The following is a 21499-nucleotide window of genomic DNA, read 5'->3' as shown; positions in this document are numbered from 1 at the left end:
GAGGGAAAAGAGGGGGTAGGGGAAGAGGAAGTAGATAACCAAAGATAGAATGAAAGCGAGAGAGATTTTCCTCTGTTTCAAAATGTGTCCAGTATGTGTCGGTCGATTTTCTTTGTAACATATTGTGGTATCTTTGTAGTTTTGAGGTTTGGTATTGTATGCCTTAATAAAATCGGGTACATTTTTTTTCCTTCTAAAAAAGCAGATTCTAATTCACTTAAAAGTTTATTGTGGGTTGCTATGGCACATACTGCCTCTCATTAGGAGTAGGGCACACTGTAGCTGTATGTGAATGCAATGCCATATTCTCTGATTATCATTAAGGCAGTTAGCATTGGCACTAGTTCTTGTCGCATTTGTGACTGTAGTATGTCGCGGCAAGCCACAAACAATAACCATTGGGTGGGAATATCAAGTGGAAGATTGGCTCTTATCCAAATCTGCTGATCCCTATTTTTGGTAAAAGACGGATGATGCATCTAAACTGTGTGTCATTCAGTTTCAAAACAGGAAGCCTCCCCACCATTTTTTGCGTAAACGATGATGTAATACTAAATCTCTGTAGCACCTCAAATGTTTCTGGATCCATCATTACCCCTCTGTCCAATAAATTAAACTGAGATATTCCTATATCAACTGTATGTGTTTCTGAGTGTATCTTTTCAATAACCTGACGTGTATGTTGTGACACAAGGTAATCTATTTGCTTGGTGAGTGTTATCAAGGTAACGTATTTGGAGTGTTTGCTAAAATCTGCCTCTTCTTTTTCCCAGTGTATAGGCTGCTGGTTGAACCATCCCCTCCTCCTACTTCACCAGTCCTTGTTGGATGAGGAACAACAATAGGATAATGGCTCTCTATTGATCTGCCTTCAGAGAGGTGCGAGGGCCTGAAAATGTTGTGCCATGGCCTCTCTCTCCTCAGCCCTGGAACAAACTGAGAAGCTTCTCCTCTGAGGACTGCGGTCTGCAGCTTCTCCTATAACCAGCAGGGGGCACTAGGGCACCTTCAGTGCAGTAGACTGGACGCTGCCGCCGGGTGAGGCCATTGTGTCGCCACCTCCATTGAGTTCCCCATGTGCTCTTCTTACATTCTTCTCTGCAGCAGCTGTAATACAGTTGGCTGGACGCCTGCCTGGCCGTGTTGTCGCTTGGTTTCTGTATTGATCAGTGAAAAGCAGCTCCCTCCTGAACAAAGAGCATGTCCAGACATATCGCCTCCCCGATGGTCACAAACACAGACGCTTCTGCTTCTCCAAAGCAATGACAGTCTCCCTGCAGGCCTCCAACATCTGTGCAAAAATATAGACCTGGGCAGCCGGGCAGACCTGAGTATCTTTACTGCCAAGCGTCTTCTGTTTCACCTTCAGGAAGGGTCAAGGCCCTGCTCCCTCTCCCTGTCTGCATCGATTCATTTTTCAATTCATTAGTTTGCCGGCGTATGATCCGAGTGGCTCGCTGAAATGGCTGGCCATCAGGGAATACCTTTGGCGAAGAAGGAGTGGAGAGAGGGAGGAGAAGACCGGTCGAGCTTTTGTTTTTTCATGGGGTTGTGTTGTTTTCTCTAGGATGGTCTTGCGCACAGGACTGGGTTAGATAACAGGGCTGTGTGCTGTCAGGTTTATTGACGTTCTTTTGTCTTTGTTGAGAAATGTGAGTAGAGAATGGGGCTGAGCAGACTCATAGCAGACACAAAGGGGACAGCTGGGAGGGATTGAGCAGCAGCTACCTGGATAGGGAGACTGGCCGAGGCTTGATGTTGAGATCGTTTAAACATAGCAACATATCATGGTGCCTGTAGTGTAGATGGACTGACACCATCAACAGAAACCCAATTCAATCAAAAAAAAGATGATTGTCCTTGTGTGGACCTGACTACATGTTACCTTTACGTTTCACTTGCTTCATAACAGTCCAGTGGTGAGACTTTCAGATCGTTGTGGTTAAAGTTACAACTGACCAAGAGGTGGTTGCATGGAACGAATGAGGCATCAACATGGTGATTGGGAACGGAGTGGGCTACAGGAGGTATTACCTTCCCATCCCCATCCCACCCCGTGGCTCCCCCCGGGCCTCTCAGGCTTTGGAGAAGGTGGTGGCCGAGGTGCCCGGCTGGCCGGGGCTGGTGCCGTGCTCGTCGTGCCAGCGGTCCACGCAGCGGCGCCGGGCATTCATGAAGAAGTTGCTGACGGTGTTGAGCTCCAGGCCCAGCTGCTGGGAGATGGTGATCTGCATCTCTTTGGACGGGCGCTTGTTCTCCTTGAAGATGGCGATGAGCGTGCGACGCTGCAGGTCTGTGAAGACCAGCCGCTGCTTTTTGGGCGCCATGTTGCAGTCTTTGTGCTGCTCCTGCTCTTTGCGCTTGCAGGCTGTAAGTGGTGGTAGAGTTGGGGTTGGGAAGACAAAAGGGAAGAGATAAACATAGCAGAAATGCAGTGTTATAGTTATAGTACTGTAATACTATATGAATATGAGTATTTCAGATAGAGTAAAATGGTGAGAGATGCAGAGGGAGAATTAGGGGAAGGTGTGGGAAATGAGCCATTAGCCAGAGATAAAAACAGGTTTCAACAGCAGCAAGATAGATTGAGCTCCCTTATATTGCCATGTATTAAACTTGGTGCCCAGTGGGAATATTCCTTCCATCCTGCAGAGTGCAGACAGGGAGCTAGCCTGCGGTGAGCTGCTCTGGCTGCCTGGTGGAGACACTGCTGTTTGATTCAATATTAATGCAGTTTGGGTCGCAATGGGAGACTGAGTGACTGTTACACAAAAGTGAGCGTTTGTGTGTGTGTGTTTGTGTGCCTGTGTGTATGTGTGTGTATGTGCGCGTGTGTGTGCACACGCACACATCCGCGTGAGTGAGAGACAGAGAGTGAGAGAAGGGAGAAAGAGAGCTTACTGTGTGTGCATGTGTGTATGAGAGAGGGAGTGGTAGAGAGGGATATATTGACCCACATTGCTGTAGGAATTGGGGGGTTCTCTACAGGGACTGAGGTCAGAATCCCCTCCAGCAGGTCTGCCGTCTGCTACATCAAACAGAGAGCCACTGGAGCCCTATCCATTGAGCTCTGAGGTGGTATTTATAACTGCCTCCAACACAAAATGGAGTGTTGAGTGTGTACTGACTTCTATGAGGAGCAATTTGAAGAGAAAACATCTAGTAATACTTAGAGGCACTAAATAAAAATGTACAGAATATGTAATGTACAGTGAACTAAGTATGAACTATGTATAAAGGTGAAATGAACCGTGAAAACATGATGAGACAGGTATAGATGCGGAGGAGGTGCGCTTCGTCCCTGAGGATTCAAGGCAGTGGGTTATTTCCCCTGCTGTTGCCATAATTACCCTCTTTTCTACCTTTTTTTCACTCCAATATTCCTTTATTCCTTTATTCTTCACTTTCTCTGATGTGTGTGCGCCTGTGTGTGTGTGATTGTGCTGAAGTGGCTGGAGCCAGGCTTTGGCGCTGTGTGTCTAATTACAGTGGTCCAGAGCCCATTGATCAGCCATTGCATGTCAAATCTGTTTACTACAGCCGTCTAACCTCCACACCAGCACATCCATCATATTCATATTTCACATCAACACTACAGGCCTCTCCTACTGTACCCACATACACTACACACTGGGTCTGCACTATAGACACACTTGTACAGTGTTTAGCCTATCCTATTGACATAAATGTATAGATCATCAGTTAGTGCTGCTGATTTGGTTGTGGTGGTGATGTATGGTGGTGATGATGATAGTTTCATATAGTCTGGATGTATCATCCTTGTAGTTAGCTTGAGCAACAGATGACATTAGATTCAACAGGCTATTGATGTGTGTAGTGTATAATTATTAACACAGCTATCCACTCTTATCCCTCTCTCCATCCAGCCCCTTCATCTCATTATGTTCGAGTTGTACACAGAGCTCTGTGGGAGACTTTTGGCCCCGTTGTTTTATCGTCTCTTAGTCAGTCAGAAGGTGTCACTAGCGCTGTGCCCTGGCCGTATGGGGCCCCATACTGGGCTGCCTTGCTACAGGCGCTGGATTTAGTAATCAATAGCGATCGATCGATGAGGAAGGGGGCCCTGATTACTGAACCAAGCGCGCCGTAGAGAAGAAGAAAATCGATCACTGCAGCTTTTAGAGCTACAGTAGGCACAGAGACAGACATAAACTCATGCACAAAGAACTACCCACATTGGACTCATAATAGAAATATATTTGGCTTTTATTTCTGGCTTTCAAGTTGGTCTACTCTTTCCGGCCTCACACCCTGGCAATTATTCTACCCGTTCGTTACTTAGCTTTTGCTGCAGTGGAATCATCGTAGTAAAATTAATAAATATATAAACTAAATATATACAATTATATATGTTTTGTTTATTCAATATTTTTCCGTCCTAAACTTGAGAATTGTATTGAATAATCGCCCATAGCCTACGTTTGGCATGCGTATAAGGTTAGGGGGAAGTTGCTATAAAAGCAACTCATTCCTCATGCTTTGGCAGAAGCAAAATGTGCTCTGAAATGTGTTCATATAAGATTGAAGCTATATGTACCTACTCCTCTTATTAGTATTGACATATTGTGCAGAATACGAGCCTAAGTTCTCACATTTCTGTAAGATGCCATTTAACACATTTTAGCGATGGTAATCAGAATAGCCATCAGAGTATAGGCCTAGCCTACTCAATTAATCATCATAATTACCAATCGATACATTTGGGTTGGTATAGGGTTTAGCATAATATAGCCTATGGGTGTCGGCTTTTGTCATGGTCACTCAAAACAATCTCACAATAGACGGGAGGATCCTGACTTGAACTCATTTGTATTGAACCACAATGTAAAGTCTAAATGTGAGTCAATATAAAGTTGAAAGTTGAGTAAAAACAAAAAAAATAGACTAACTTTCCTCTTTCTCTGGAAGTTATTACTGCTAGCATTACAGAGGTTACGGGAAAGGCCCTGGGTGTTCAATATCGGTTGGTAGATTTGTGAATAATTAATGTGTGAAAATCAGTTCGTCCAATTAAATATGCATCGGAAGGAGAATGGGAAGAGGTGGGGCAGGGACACAAAATATGCAGGGAAAGGAAACGGATGCTAAATAATCTACAGACCCTAGTCGTGACGCGCCATGGAGCAAGCGTCTCTCGAGTTGGTTAATTGTAGGTTTTATTTGCTAAAATTTTGTAGAAACAATGGTTCTCATAAACCGCTATGTAATTGCACTTGCCTATGAAGCATGTTATTCCAAGGACTTCGCTTTACAGTTCCTGGGTCATCCAAAGGCCATCCAAAGGCCATGTTGCTCATTTTGTGCTGCCTTTCTATTTGTATGAGAAAAACAGAAACCTACTATGTGTAAAATAAAGTTCGAGTCAAAAGATAGAAGTAGCCTAATCTTTAGACATTGAAATCACATTGGATCTATGGAATGAACGACATTTTGTAATGAGTTTTGGTTATTGTCCATGCAGAAAGAATATCCAGCCCGGTAGCGCTATGGTCATCTAGTCCTACAATATGGCTAATAATGTCTAATAGCGATGGCTAAATATTTAATGTCAACAGTCCTAAATGTAAAACAGATGTCCGTTTAGGACTTCTGGTTAAAGTGTATAGGGTGTATGATCTACTCTAGCACTAGACTACTGATGTAATTAATCTACCAATAAACATTTTTACTGGCTGCGGTTCAACATCATACACACTATAAAGCCACCTTCAAGTCCTGCTTCCATTGCCCTTACAGAAAAGAACCCGAGGCACTTATCTCTGCCTTATATGCACTGCCAGTTGGCATGTATCAATGTGTTATCTAAAACTCTATTATTTGCCCCTGCAGGATTCTAGATGCCACAGAATCGGATGCACCTTTTCTCCAGACCTTGAATAGTGCTGTAAGATGGGACGTGCACTATTATAAAGGAATGGTTTTTGTTTTTCACTTATGTTGTGTTGCACAAAGATTGATAGTATGTGTATCGACTGGGCTGCACTTTAAAGGCTAGTTTGTACAGTATTTATTCCATTCAGACCGCAGGGCAGTGCCAAGGTTTCCCAATGCAAAGTACTTCCAACTCAATACTCCTTAATGTAATGAGGCAGAGTTGATGCTAATATACTGATAACTTGATACAATGTGTTTGTTTACCTTGCACACTGCTCTGCTGCAAGGCATTCCCCCACAACTTTAATAACACTTTGAAAGTCACCCGGCTCAAATCACTTGATGGAAGATGAATGGTTCTAACTGCAGTTCAGGATAAATTCAGTGGTAGCCTACGTTTTCATTTGACCTTTTTAAAAAAAATAAAAAAATATTATGTTATTGATAGTTCATATTTTACCAGTCATTAGGCTACCATTATATATGAGATCATCAGACAAAGAGATTTCTTTGTGTGCAACATTCACCAATCAAATGTTTTTTTGTTTGTTTTAATATTTGCTCTTAAATAGAAGCCAAGTGAGCACTTCCTTAATCACCTTAAGATACATATTATGAAGTACGCAGGCCCAGAACCTGATGTGATACAATATCAAAATAATACAATATGTACGCACCTCATTACTTGTGATAACAGTGCTCAAGTGTTCAGATTATCGATGGAAACGTTCAGATTATTACCGGTAATGTTTAACTGAAGTCAAATATGACTGAATTAGTGACTTGGCAAATGTTGTAGACGTCATGCTTAAATTGATTGATAAAGCGTATCATAATTGTCAGTGAAAGTTGCACAATGAAATATGGTGGCATTTCTCAGTAACACAGCAGTCAGACTGCAGGGGAAAAGTAGGAGTGCCCATCTATAGATTGCAATAGTGATGTAAACTCTACTTTTGTTTTATGATTAAACATTTAGAATTGAGTGACACCTCATTACTTTATATTATGCACTCTGTCATGTTGGTGTTTCCCTGAATTAAGAAAGGCAATAACCGACTGATTCTTCTTGTTGGAGAAATACAGTTCATGTGAAACAGCAATACAAGTACTAGTGCAACATGTTTGCAAGAGTGGGATCATGTTAGTACATTGACTAACTTCGGTGAGATTAGCTTGATCTATACTTAAGACTACATAATAATAATAATAATATAATGTTTACATCAAGAGGTCTGTCGTGTCTGTGAGTTTCTTATCTAAATCCTAAATAACAACAGATGTATCTCAAATTTGGACGACATTGTCAGTTTATAAATCATTTGATATTATGGGATTCGTTGTAAATTAATTGTGAACTTATTTGATGTATATAATCATAACACGTTTGATCTCATTGTTATTATTTTTAGGTTATACCTGAGTTACAAATCCTCAATTTTAGTAAAAGACACTTCATGCTTACAGATGACTTTTTAAAAAATAAACAAACAGGTAGGCCTATATAAATAAATAAACACATTTCTGAAATAAATAAATATGTGAGCGTGTGAAAGCTGTCTCAGCAGCCAGGCTAGAGGTGTGTGCTCTGTCGGATTTGAAGTGGGAGAGCAGAGGGGGTGGGGTATGGTGGGGGAATCGATAACTAACCGCACCGTTCAGCCAACCGGTCTGCCTGGGATCGATGGCTTGAATGGGGCTGATCTGAAATTGGGTGCGGTGCGACTCTCTCCCGCAGAGGCCGGGCTACTGCGGGCGAGAAACAGTCACTATGTCAACCATGGACTCAACCTGTTGTTCCTAATTACTTACTACGAATAACTGGCTTGTAACAAGTCATTGGGTCAATGTAAGAGGTGGACATGCAATATGCTTTTCAAATCATTAATATGGGCTGTTATTTTGTTTATTGCAATAGGGATTATTACAGCATCACCTCATCGTTTTCGATTATTTAATTGCAGTTATATTATGTTGATATTGTGAAGGTGGGCAGTCTGTTCTTGTGTGATCGTACTTATGCATTTTTTTTGCATAGCCTATCCTATTCTTAAGTTGTTTTATAGCAACAAATCTGTATAGATGGGTTGGTTAACAAAAATACACCATCAAGTGATATATATATATATGCCTACAGGCCACAACATCAAATAGACAATGAAAAACTCCAATAGACAATGAAAAACTCCAATACCCTGGCCCAGAGACTATGTTGAGGAATGTTGTTTTACGTTTTCAAATAAAATGAAGACAAAACACTCAGGGTTATTTCATTGGCAGTATGGATGATTTATGCATGGTTACCACAGGAAACCATGCATATCGGTTTTGAGTGAGTTGTGTGGCCAACATTAACACTGCGTACCCGCCTATCAACATTGTAAGGGAATCTTGTTCAAATCAAATTGTGTTTGTTACATACACATGGTTAGCAGATGTTAATGCGAGTGTAGCGAAATGCTTGTTCAAACGTCACAGTGGTGTTTGTTCCTCCGTACTCATATAGGCCTACTGTTCCTGGCATGTTCAGAACTTTAATTTGCTCTGTAACGCCATAAAACATATTGCTTAGGCCTAGGGTACCAGTCCTACCTCTGTTTATTAAGTTAAACCTTAAGTTGATTTACTTTTCGTCACTCTTCGAGTATTTTTCTTATTTTTAGTGATTTATGGGAAGGTCTGAACATTTTTATCACTGAAGCAGCCTGCTAATCATCTCAAAGGTCAATTTTGATGGATTTAATTCTGCAGTCAGCTGAAAAAACAGTGCAGATGAGAACTTGTATGGAAAATGTTATTCAACCAACGAGGCAGCTCAAATGGCTGCAAATATGACTAAATAGTAGCCTATGCAATAAAAGCAGAATTGTAGTATCAATAAATACTACTACTACTACTAATAATAATAATTGTAATAATGATGATTATTATTATTAGAATTAACAAGTCAGAGTAAATTGAATGAAAATTAATCCAATATTTTATCAATTATATAACTATAGTCTATCGATCAAAAGTGGAGCATGGTAAAAAAGTTGGGCTTGAAGTCACATAATATGTGGGTGTGAGTTGCGTTAATGCAATTGGAGACAAGACCTGTATCATTAACAACTAAAACACTGCAAACGATGGCGTGAAAGTATCAACAATGGCAACACTCGTGTGGCTAGTTTAGGTAACATAATTATCTGCATTGGACCCAAAACAAATAAGCTAAAGGAGCTTGCCTGCATTATATGATTGAGATATACACCGTGGTGTAATTATTGTGCCGTGTGAAAATCCTGAACGAATAGTAATAAACCGCAATTAATGCCATGCATGGGAATTATTTACCTACAAGCACACGCACACATATATTAGGTGTGTTCATTTTGATATTGGATTATTGAATGTGATATATGCATTTTATGTAATTATGTATATATATAGCTTCTATAAGCAGCAACATTTTTCATTTGTAGCCAATAGTAGAAAAGGGGTCTAAAGATTCCGGCTCAGTATAGGCCTGAATAATCAAAACGATAGCCTCACTGAATATATATTCAAACATCAATTCAAATTTTTATATTGGACTACACTCCGTTTGTTTATTTCGCATGTAATATAGCATTGATTATTTCATCAATTGATTTCACGGTCGTTTTGTTCCTTTGTTGATTTGTGTGGGTTTGCCCAACTGGAGTTTCGGGTTGCGTCTGTGGTACTGTGTGTGTGTGACTGCGGTTTCTTCTGCGATCTGCTGGTGATCGACCCAGGTTACAGTCAGTGTATTTGAGCGCATGCAGGCTCGGCTCTCTCAGGTTAGGCCGTTTGGACATTCAAATATTTGTCCTTTTCAGGCTCTTTAATGATTTATTTATTCAATAATATGTCCGTAATATGATCAAATATTTGTTATTGTGAAATTATGGATAATAACAATAAGTGCTAACTTTGAGTTTTCCGTCTTCAATGAGTCAAGCTGCATGCTCTTCGGAATTACCTGTCTACCGTTCAACTCTGAGTTAAATGAAAAGTTTCTATGTTGGAAAAAATGTGTATGATGTAAAAAAAAAAAAAAATGAAAAGGAGGCGTAACATCTCCCGTATTTTTGATTTGTTTTACTATTCACACCACTGTAAAATGTAGACACAACCATGTGTTCTTGTGCAAATAATCTTGATACATGCATGCACAACATTACGCCCCTCGACTGCTTATTTATCTCTTTGCTGTCCTCTTAAAAAGCATGATCCTCTTTCGACAATAATCGATTAAGCCAATTCTGTCTGCAGATGATTGTTGGCATGCAGAGCCCGAGCACGTTTTATGGTAATAAGGGCCTAATGTGACCCTTTTCTGAAGTCAGTTTTAATCACAATTTTACAAAAGCATACTCATAAAACATATTATTTCTATCATCCGTGATACTGCCTTAGAATTTGTGTAGGCCTATTGTCTACAACCGAACCTGTAATATGCAGACACGGTCGTGTTTGTTAAATCACTATGAATTCAGTATTGGTCTATGCATAAGGCTGCTGTCATTGCATGTTGCCATTCAATTATCAGTGCAGCCTAATTTGTTGGCTATTGGCTAATGCTGCCCTACTATTAACCTATTCGTTCAGGCTTAAATGGGGATGTGTGCAATTTCTCTCCTTCAAAGAATTGCGTGGGTATTGTCTTTCCCTTGTTCTTTGAACGTTGCAGTATTCGCCTTAGATCGGGCATTAAACAAGCCATTATCGGACCTTTAATAACCAATGTCCTGTCTGACGTCAGATAAGCGTCTACTGCTAACAGGAGAGAGAGAGCATTTCAGCACCACTGCTCAGCGATTTACTACCAGGCCCAGGTCACGCAGGGCGCACGGGAAGTGCTGTATTGGACAGTATACGCACCCATAGAAGTGGATGCAGTTGACTTGCATGAGCTCAGATTCCATCATCACATGCACGCGCATTGGCTTGGTTGATTGTTGTCACAAATTTTTCACACTACAAATACCCAATTTATGCTATACATTTTGTCTCGTTAGCTTGGCTATAATGTTGTCTCGTTAGCTACTCATTCCACTTCACCAAAATATTTTGGGAAATCGATTAAACCGAACAGCCTTTGTTTCAGCCATATGCCAATTCACGTGTTGATAATTGGAGTCATAGTTTACAGTAGCAAAGTGATTTTGGATAGACTATTCAATGTGTCCCTAGAAAACATATGATAGGCCTACAAACAGAATACTTTTTCTATTATCTGGCTGGGAAATGTTGCTGTGATTTCAGGCTACAACAATGATCCAGTAATTCAGCAAATGGCTTCTCTTACTGTTTTATGTTTGGAATCGGTGACGCAACGCCATTTAACCCTTAGATGCTAGCCTCGTGCGCACAGTTCAGTCTCCTAGCAATTTGATTTAAAGGTCATTCTCTCCTATCGATCCGGTTTGGCGAGGGGGCGACGGAAAAGCGGAGGAATTGATCATCTAAAATAGAATAGACGGTATTCTAAACTGTAGGCCTATTGAGGCAAACGGGTTAGATAGACCTATATGTGCTGCATTTATAATTGCATGCCCCGGTGTGAATTCTCTCTCTGCCTGACTGTGTGTGTGTGCGCGAGCGCGTGCTGTGTGTGTACTGTGTGTAGCCTGTGTCAGAATGTGCATACAGGATGAAAATCTGAACGATATTGGTCCCTTAATATGCAGCAAGAGTACTGTACAGTGTGAGTAGGGCGCAGGCAGTTGCGACTGCCCACATTTTCTTGTGTAAGGCACGGAACAGTCTTCTGTCTCAGAGATTTACTTTATCATTTATTGATCACTTTGTCTAATGGTGACATTGTAATTTTCAGAGTAGGTCTGTCTGGGCATAGGCCTAATCTCATTTTAGGCTATTCCCTTATCCATAGAATACCGCTTCACCATTTTAGTGAAAAGTCAACATAACATAGCCTATGATTAGCGGAATACTAGTTAGGATTTGGTCGTGTAAATGCAAGTGCCAATGAAAGCATGCGTTTAATAGTAATTCCGTTGTACGTTATGAAGGGTGGGCTGTTAATGGGGAAAATGGTGTTGCACATGAGCGGAGGGGGGAAGGGGTAGCGGGAGTAGGCCTATGCCTGCATGGCGTAGCTCCAGCGATGGAAGGGAGAGACCCGGGAATGGAAATCGATACAGATTCAGAGCTCGCCAGATCGGCCTTAACAATGTATGGCGCAGACGCACTCAGTATCCCGATCACATACACACATGCAGGCACATAGGCTACACTGGAAAAATGGGGAGCCGTGTCTGTGAGTGCACGTTCTCCATCACTATACTCAATTCGCCTCCTCAAACGCAGAAAAACAAATCAGAATTCGTCATCTGGCTGCATTGACAAACATTTGGAATGGATTTTAAGAATGTGAATAGCTTTTCATTAGTGCCCCGGAGAAAATGGCCCCCATTGTCCACAACAGTCACATGATTTCAGTGTGTGCGTGTGCGTGCATGCGTGCGCGCGTGTGTGAATCCCAGTAGACCTATTTACAGCACACATTGCTGTGCTTAACAAAATGCGTCTGTGAAACCGCAGCGGCATGATTCTCTCCCCTTCTGTTCCCCATGCCTATCAATTATTAAAGTTCGCATCGATCATTTCGCAGGCCTGCATCAACCCGTCTCTTCATGAAAAAGCCTGCTTTCGATTATTCTAAATCAATCACGCCTAAAGGCTCTATTCAATCAAAACCGCTAACCGGATTTCCGGGATAGAACATAAACAACATTCTTGCATCACAGCTTTGGATTAATATGTTGCTGAGTGTCTTTTGGTTAAACCTTTTGCTTTTATAAGTACCGGAAAAGGTGCATTCTTGAGAAGAATCTCCCAGAAAAGTGTTTTCCAGATTTGAGAATATGGACCTTATTCTATGGACTCTGAACTATGTGTCTTAACATAGCTCACACAGGATGGTGAGACAGATCTGATTGTGACGTTGTGTGATATTATTGATCTTGACATGTTGATGGTGGGTGAAGGACATACAGTATGCTAGACGCAGGCTATATGAACATGTCAAAATAAAGAATTTGACTCATCTGGGATATTAACATACTGTATCTCCATAGCCTACCTCAACCATACATTGTTGTACAGCCCTTTATTACTACACAGCTCTATACACAATACACCCCACACATGGTTATGGGCTTAAAAAAGGAAGACACCGTACCATGTCAGATATATAGTTGAAATGTATTACATGTTGAGTTTGCATCCCAATATTACACTTTATATACATCACAGAAGACTGAAATAAAACAAAACTGTTTGACATAGAAACACCGGATTTTCGGCGTAAAAAGTTTATTAATTATGAAATTATGACAAGTATTAATAAAATGTCACCCATTGGTTCACTAGGTCACTTGACTGCAGGAAAGGGCTACAGCAAAGCCAAAATTCATTACCACAAACATAGGCCAACAGTACCGTACATAAAGGCATGAGATTTCAGAACCATGGACAGCGGTGATCCCAAATGAAAATGTTTTTTTGTCGGTGGGGGTGAACATTTCTGTAGCAAATACACTTGGAGGTGGATAGAAATGCTAGTGGTGTGTGGAACAGGCTGGGTTGGTCGATGCTTAGGTACAGTGATGGCATTGGGATTATGTCCCAAATGTTTAGAGGCAGGCAGCCATTATTCCGAGTATATGAAGGATGCATGCATGAAGATGACTGCTAGATGATAGATTCATAAAATACTCCTTTTACTTATATTAGCTTTTCATGAGTAGCATAGCCATCTTAAATATTGCTCCATCCAGAAATAGGAAAAGGTATGGGGGCAGCAGAGGTTGACCTCCCTTGATGTGAATGTAGGCCTAGTCTGTGATGAAGTTGATTGAGCTATTCTCTCCCTATCCATAGTCTGCCTGTATTTTGGTAGAGAACAGAACAGAACAGAGAATAATCTCATCCTCAATTTCCCAATCGAATTTTTACTAACGATACAATTTTGATATTCCCCCTTTACATTTTGGATAAATGAGAATGATGGTCTTGCGAAATGTTTCATTGCGTCGTATTATATGACGGTGGTTTGGCAGGATCGAATAATTTTTGTTGTCTCTATTGTCTTCCTCTTGGCTCCCGAGTGTGTCTGGAACAATGCGTTGGTGAATACATGTTTACACAGATCCAGGCTGATTGTATAACCCAACCCCCAACGGGTGTTTTGAGAGTGAGTTTGCCATCCAGTCTACAGATGTAACATGATTACAACAGAGAGAGAAAAAGGTGTGCAATGGGGGATTTTTACAGTCTCTCCATCCCCTTTAGCTCCCCGACACCCCCCCACCGCTCTGGGAGAGTCCAATGGGAGAGAGTGCTGAGGCGGAATAATTGATAGATGCACTGGCTATCGTTATCGATCACTGCAATATTGACCCGACTAAATACATTGAGATGGAGTGTGGAATTCAACGCAGATGCAAATACGAATTGTTTTGATCGTAAATGCAATCTTTAAATGTCTCTCAGACCTCACTTTGCCGTGTCTTTCTCGACACAATCCAAGTTGTTGTTTTTACCTATAATGCATCCTTGTTTTCGTTGGTTCAACATTTCAACATGTACACTTTGTGAGCTTGTTTTTGTAAATTAGCTGTCCTAAAAAGCCAATCAGCTTGATACATGATCAACGTAATGCGTAACGAGGCACGGGTTGGACTTAATTGTAGGCCATACTATAGGTTTGCACTTTAATGAGATTCACCTTGCCCTCCACTCGCGGACAACGCAGCACACATTTGTAACCATGTGTTTTATGGTGTGCGAATAAAGGGCACGCAGCCCCCCTCATTTGACTACATCGTGCTCTGTTTTTAATTTTCTGGGGAAGATTGTTATGTGAGTGTGCAGACACGGGCATTTTCACATTAGCTAAGCAGGGAAGCGGCATTGATTTGTGGGACTATGATGAATTTGGAATAGTAATTTGAATGTATTGATTGATGTGGCCGACCGAGAATCCGCACCCTCCCTTTTAGAATCCTAACTCCCACTCCCAACCCACATGCGCACAGTGGATAATGGCGAATTGAAATGCAATAAGTAAAATGTAGCTCCCACCATTTACATACCACAGTCATTTGTCATTTTGCCTGCGAGCAACTGACAGCACAAGGTAGCTCACATGACAACAGACCTCACGTCAGGGCCAGAGGATAACCACTCGCTCGCAAAGAGCTCAGCTATTAAACAATCATAGCCATAATCATAACCATAACAATCACGATAATATCACTACTACGAATGATATTGATTGATACTTGATAATAAATAATGATACTTGCACTATACCTATTAGGCCTATAGCCTGTAAACTAATGAAGTATGAAGAATAGCCATCGGGGTACAAATGGAGCATAGGCGTATCAATTCTAAAATGAATGCATACGAACGTGCATGCATGCTACACATACACGGGTATACTGTAGGACTACATGCATGCTACACATACACAGGCATACTGTAGGACTACATGCATGCTACACATACACGGGTATACTGTAGGACTACATGCATGCTACACATACACAGTCATACTGTAGGACTACATGCATGCTACACATACACGGGTATACTGTAGGACTACATGCATGCTACACATACACAGGCATACTGTAGGACTACATGCATGCAGAAATACACATGTATGGGAAGTTATGTGCCATAGCTCTAGTACAGTGCATCCAGTCCATTCATTGAGAGGTTTGTATCATAGTGTGTGTGTGGGGTGGGTGGGTGGGGGGGGGGGGGGCTTTAAAACCCCACTGCTCAATTAGGTTTAACAGCAAGGGCACTTAAAGAGACAATTGTAGAGTGTTTAAATCTTTATTTACCAGAACCCCACTAAATGCGGAACAATTTACATGCCATTAAGTGCTTTTCAATAGGGCATTGACTGGAACTAAAATATGCCACTATATCTGCTTAATTGAACTGTCCACTGAAATAAGACAGAGAAGTACTGATTGGCGTTTTGAAGCGCGTGCATGTCCAAACCGAGTCATTTGCAGAAACATCAATGAAAGTGGCCCTCACTTCCTACTCGTTAATTAGCTCCTAAGCTTTATAGCTTGTACAAGAACACAATTTTCGGTTGCTTTTTTTTGCCTTCTTGGAACTTTCACCGCAGGGGCTTGGGATAGCCCGGTGGTCATTGTTCCAAACTCTTACCTCTCACTGGCAAAATTAATAAATTAACTGATGAATGAATAAATGGTTATAACTTGTGAATTCAGAGGTAAATTTGGAAATAATGGATAAATAGTTCAATCGTAGCTATATAAACATCCCATCTCTCGAAATATATTTCTCAGTCTCAAAGTGGAGTGATTATAGCAACGATTGCCAATTAAATTGTACATTTCTGGTGCATTTCCAAACTTGAGACCAAGTATTGATTATGTTTGGGGTTCAACTAATACCAATAACATTATTGAAGTAAACGCCTTTAGCTTTTTTGCTTTGCCATCCTTAAGTAGGTTAGTGTAGGCCTTAATACTTTTTAGTTTTGTGCATTAGAGTTGCACAGACCTATGTAAAAACAACAACATTTTAGGCTGCTATACTAGGCTTATGTATTTTTAGAGCCAGTACATGCTACAACACAATGTACAACTTCGGCTGTAGTGTTATTGCTGATGTTTTAGACTTGGTATGTTGTAGATTTAAGGAAAGTCATCGTTCACGGTTCATTCTGACATTAGGCCTATTTTTATTTCACCTCCATTCAGTTCTTATTTTCAGTTCTTCTTTTACTTTTACTTATTCATAATCACAATATATCACTATGAAGTCTCTAGTTCACCCATAAAGGACTTGAAGACTTTATAAATAAAGTGTAAGCCGCAGAATGTTGAAAATCAAAGACAGCCGCATCTGTTTGTTGAGCAAATCGATCATTTATCAGTGTTCTACTTTGAAAAGGGACGCGGGGACCCGAAGTATCGATTCGCAAGAGGTCACGCTCCCGACTCGCTGCTAGGCCCTAGCATCTCAGACGCGCCTTGTTTGCGCCTCGCGGAGTAGACAGGGGAAGGGAAAGCCCACGAGAATTCCAGGTCCATTTGATACATAATACGCTGACAAAACGATATTTAACATGAGGCTAATGGAACGACTCAACACCAGAAGAAGAGTGAATGTGTGCATGTTGAACTTCTGGTCAATAATCCCACCAGTGTAGGCCAACATGCGTTATTGTGGCCCAATGATACAGTTACAGAGAAGCACAATCAATTTGATGCAGGACTTTCCCTGTTTGATTTCCTATTGTCTGTGGTCTAAACACCTTGTCGTGTGTGTGTGTGTGTTTCCCATTACGCGCGTGCTTAAAATTGATACAAGTATAACGTTGGAAGCATACTAGTGAGTATTCAAAAACTTCAAACAAGTTCATTCTATTTGTTTTCTTCAAGTTTAATCGCGAATTAGAAAATCACCTGCAGAGTAGACTACCACAGCATAGCTACTGTTTACTCTTTCATACTTTATTATATGAGCATGAAGCAGTCAATCCAATCTGGATTTATATATCTTTTCAAACAACCAATTCAACATGCTTTGTTTAACAAAGTTTAAAGAATAATAGCCATGGTTAACTCCTCAAAGAATCCATGCTCACTTGTTACAGTGATATCTGTTTGAGTAGCGATTGATAGTCTCGCCACATTGACTTCTAAGATCCCTTCACATTTGGACGTCTCTTTACTCACCTGCTAGTCTGAGTGCCGACATTCTCTGGAACTCGGGTTCTTGCAGCCACTTCCACATCCTCCGGAAGGTTTCCCGGCCAGACTTGAGTTTACTCCAGGGCTTAGGGTTCCTCAGCAGGTCAGACAGGGTTCCTTGGGACCGACACAAGATCCGCTGGGCGAAGATGGCCTGGGGAATGCTGTAGCGCTTGAGTTCCGCTGTTATTCGCTGTGCCACCTCCTTGGTGTTTATTTCTTCCACCTGCCCGGACCCACCTCCCTGCCCGCCCCCCGCCGTCTGCCTCTCCCGGTCAGAGAGCATGGATCCGTTAGCCTGAGAGTGCGGATGGCTGTGATGGTGCATACCGTTCAGGGATGACATGATCCCGGCCCCGTGGCCCCCAAATCCCCGGGCCAGGTGTTCTTCGCTCCGGGACAGCATCGCTGCGTGAGACTCGAAGCCTCCCGACGAGAGCATCTTGTCGTTGGAGAGGTGGGCTCCCGGACCATAGGGGCCAAGAGTCTGCTGCGAGTTGTGCAAAGACCCGAGGCCGTTGGAGAGAGGGGACAGTGGCTGGCCCATGCCGGACATGTCTTTAGGGTAGTGGCCGTAGAGGTTGCTCATTGAGGCAAGGCTCCTGTCGTCCCGCATGAGCGTGAAGCTGCCGCTGACGTTACCGGCGGTGAGACGCTGATGGGCCGGATGGTGGTGAGCGTGCGGGTGAGGATGATGGTGAAATTTATCCGAGACGGTGGCTATGGGAGGCAGGTGCTGCAGCGGTGTTAGCGTAGTGTAAGTGCTGCTCATGGTCATCCCGGAGTCGCAGGACATAGTCATGGCGGGGTGCAAGGGACCGGACAATGCATGGTCTGTGCGATATTCTCCAGCTCCCTCTAATATTGAGGCCATACTGGACACCATGGCTGACCGTCCGTGCGACACCAAGTTCCGATGCGACGCCAAGGACTGCCGTGCGTGGTGCGGAGAGTTCATTAAGTCACCCGTTTGATGAGAATGAGATACGCCGTGCAGATTTCCAATGTTTTCCATTGTAAGTTCCATTGTTGAAATAATCTTTATTTACACCTCTCTCTCCCCTCTCTCACTCGTGCGCACTCTTTTGTTCCCTCGCTCTCCCTCTGTCTCACACACTCCTTTCCAATAAAATGTTAACGATTTCAAAGCCAAGCCATTGATTGTAGTAGCCTCTTCAGTCAATCCAGCATGATTTCAAGCGATCAGTTGCCCGCGACAGAGCTGTGCCACAAACCACTGATCACACTTCTGGTATGGTGCCTGCTTGTTTGTAACCTATTCCATTCGCTGTAGCGCACCACTACTATCGAAAGCAAAGGCTGTGCTTCCAGCGTGTATGTTGACGTGCCCGCGCAAATGTTAAAACGTGACTGTGCATGTGTGCACGCACTGTGTTACAGTGTTAGCATTCAGTCCAGAGGTGGACTGACCATCTGGCATTTCGGGCAAATGCCAGATGGGCTGTTCCATTTTTAGCCCAGTGGCCCTATCTGACTTGGGTTTTATGGGCAAAATAATCTTTATCTGGCTAATAATGGGGGCCTCAAGGAAAAAATTGTCCGGTGTGGGTGTCTCGGGTGAAGAAAATGGCTAGTGTGGCCACAACAGAAAAATGGACAGTTGCGTTAGAACTCCCAGGTCCGATTTCTGGTCCCAGTCCGCCACTGATTCAGTCTGGGGCTGTCTGACATCATTAGCCCTTTGTCAGACAGAGGTTTGCTCATGTTGTAAACTAAACCTGGAATTCCTCAACAAGATTACATTAGACATTTAAAGAGATAAGAGACAGACATGTATCTTGAGCAAAACTGCAAGCCCTCGCCAAGCAACATTTACCTTGAGCTATTTGGGAGTCCTGGATAAGAGACTTTGGTTTAGCCTGATAAAGCTGCCTAACTTGGCACCAGGACATGTGATTTCTCAATGGTTAAATATTAATTGACATGCTTAACATCCTGCTACTGCCATGAATAAAAAGCTCTGTTCTTCTAAACAATCTTGCACTTCATAAAATTGCAAGGTAGCCTATACACCTTGGAGTTTTCAGTCAGGAGAGGACGCACACATTGTTTATTTCACACACATGATATATGTTGTTTGTTTGTTAGAAATTTAGGGAGAAGTCATTGGAAAAATGCTATGCATTTTGTTGTGTGAAAGACATACAGTGCCTCCACAAAGTATTCACCCCTTGACTTTTTCCACATTTTGTTGAGTTACAGCTGGAATTTAAAATAGATGAAATAGAGATGTTTTATATATTTTTAGACATTTTTACAAATTAATGAAAAATGAAAAGCTGAAATGTCTTGAGTCAATAAGAATTCAATCCCTTTGTTATGACAAACCTAAATAAGTTCAGGAGTAAAAACGTGCTTAACAAGTCAAATAATAAGTTGCATGGACTCACTCTGTGTGCAATAATAGTGTAGAACATGGTTTTTGAATGACTACTTCATCTCTCTACCCCACATACAATAATATGTAAGGTCCCTCAGTGGAGATGTGAATTTCAAACACAGATTCAACCACAAAAACCAGGGAGGTTTTCCAATGCCTCGCAAAGAAGGACACCTATTGATAGATGGGTCCAAATTAAAAAGCAGACATTGAATATCCCTTTGAACATGGTGAAGTTATTAATTACACTTTGGATGGTGTATCAATACACCCAGGCACCACAAAGATACAGGCGTCCATCCTATCTCAGTTGCCAGAGAGGAAGGAAAGCGCTCAGGGATTTCACCATGAGGCTAATGGTAACTTTAAAACAGTTACAGAGTTTAAAGGCTGTGATAGGAGAAAACTGGGGGTGGATCAACAACATTGTAGTTACTCCACAATACAAACCTAATTGACAGAGTGAAAAGAAGGAACAATGTACAGAATAAAAATATTCCAAAACATGCATACTGTTTGCAACAAGGCACTAAGTAATACTGGAAAAAATGTGTCAAAGCAATTAACTTTTGTCCTGAATAGAAAGTGTTATGTTTGGCATAAATCCAATACAACACATTACTGAGTACCACTCTCCATATTGTCAAGCATAGTGGTGGCTGCGTCATGCTATGGATATGCTTGTAATCATTGTCTAGCAACAACCAATTTAACAGAGATTGAAGAATTTTGAAAATAATAATTGACAAATATTGTACAATCCAGGTGTGCAAAACTCTTAGAGACTTACCCAGAAAGACTCACAGCTGTAATCGCTGCCAAATGTGATTGTAATATGTATTGACTCAGGGGTGTGAATACTTACAGTGCATTCGGGAAAGTATTCAGACCCCTTCACTTTTTCCATATTTTGTGATGTTACAGCCTTATTCTAAAATTGTTTAAAACGCTTCTTTCCCTCATCAATCTACACACAATACCATATAATGACAAAGCAAAAACTGTTTTTTAGAAATGTTTGCAAATAAAAACATACAAAAAACATACATTCCCTTGAAAGGTATAGGCAATAGGCCTATATGCTGTATGCACTGTGTATGCAGTGATTGTGGCAAAAGTTGGACACTATACACTGAAAAAAACAAAGGTTCTTAAATGGTTCTTCCTCAGCTCTTAAGGTTCCTTCGAGAACTCTTGCCTGATAAAAAACCTTTGAGGTAAGTGTGGGGTTCTTCACATGGCATCTATGGTTCTTCAGAATTCTAAAAGGTTATTGAAATGTATGGAAGCCTGCAGATGTGTCTATTTTATAGCACAGTGTTAACAAGTGTTGATTTTTCCATGTAACATTTCTAGTGTTGATTCAGGAGTTAAATTAACACTGTAAAAAGTTAAATTAACACTCAGTGGTGAAAAACCAACA

The 21499-nt window shown here is 41.6% G+C and overlaps 1 protein-coding gene across 1 annotated transcript; it reads right to left on the bottom strand.

Annotated features, from left to right (window-relative positions):
• Nucleotides 1-1997: 1997 nt before the first annotated feature.
• On the bottom strand, nucleotides 1998-19015 carry LOC129810650 (hepatocyte nuclear factor 6-like). The gene is made up of 2 exons (XM_055861380.1): nucleotides 17661-19015; nucleotides 1998-2368 (listed from the first exon to the last, which is right to left on the bottom strand). Exons 1-2 carry the CDS (start codon nucleotides 18700-18702, stop codon nucleotides 2076-2078), a joined length of 1335 nt encoding a protein of 444 aa, XP_055717355.1. The 5' UTR covers nucleotides 18703-19015; the 3' UTR covers nucleotides 1998-2075.
• Between the last annotated feature and the right edge of the window lie 2484 nt (nucleotides 19016-21499).

This window comes from Salvelinus fontinalis, chromosome 14 (assembly GCF_029448725.1).
Source record: "Salvelinus fontinalis isolate EN_2023a chromosome 14, ASM2944872v1, whole genome shotgun sequence".
Classification (NCBI taxonomy): domain Eukaryota; kingdom Metazoa; phylum Chordata; class Actinopteri; order Salmoniformes; family Salmonidae; genus Salvelinus; species Salvelinus fontinalis.
The sequence above is the reverse complement of the archived record's forward strand: the minus strand, read 5'-3'. Positions and strand labels throughout refer to the sequence as shown.

Bases quoted from the DNA above. Each gene is read 5' to 3' on its own strand.
- LOC129810650 (XM_055861380.1), bottom strand. From the start codon at position 18,702: ATGGAACTTACAATGGAAAACATTGGAAATCTGCACGGCGTATCTCAT. The intron at 2,369-17,660 runs GTGAGTAAAGAG...CACCACTTACAG, and splicing joins GTCGGCACTCAGACTAGCAG to CCTGCAAGCGCAAAGAGCAG.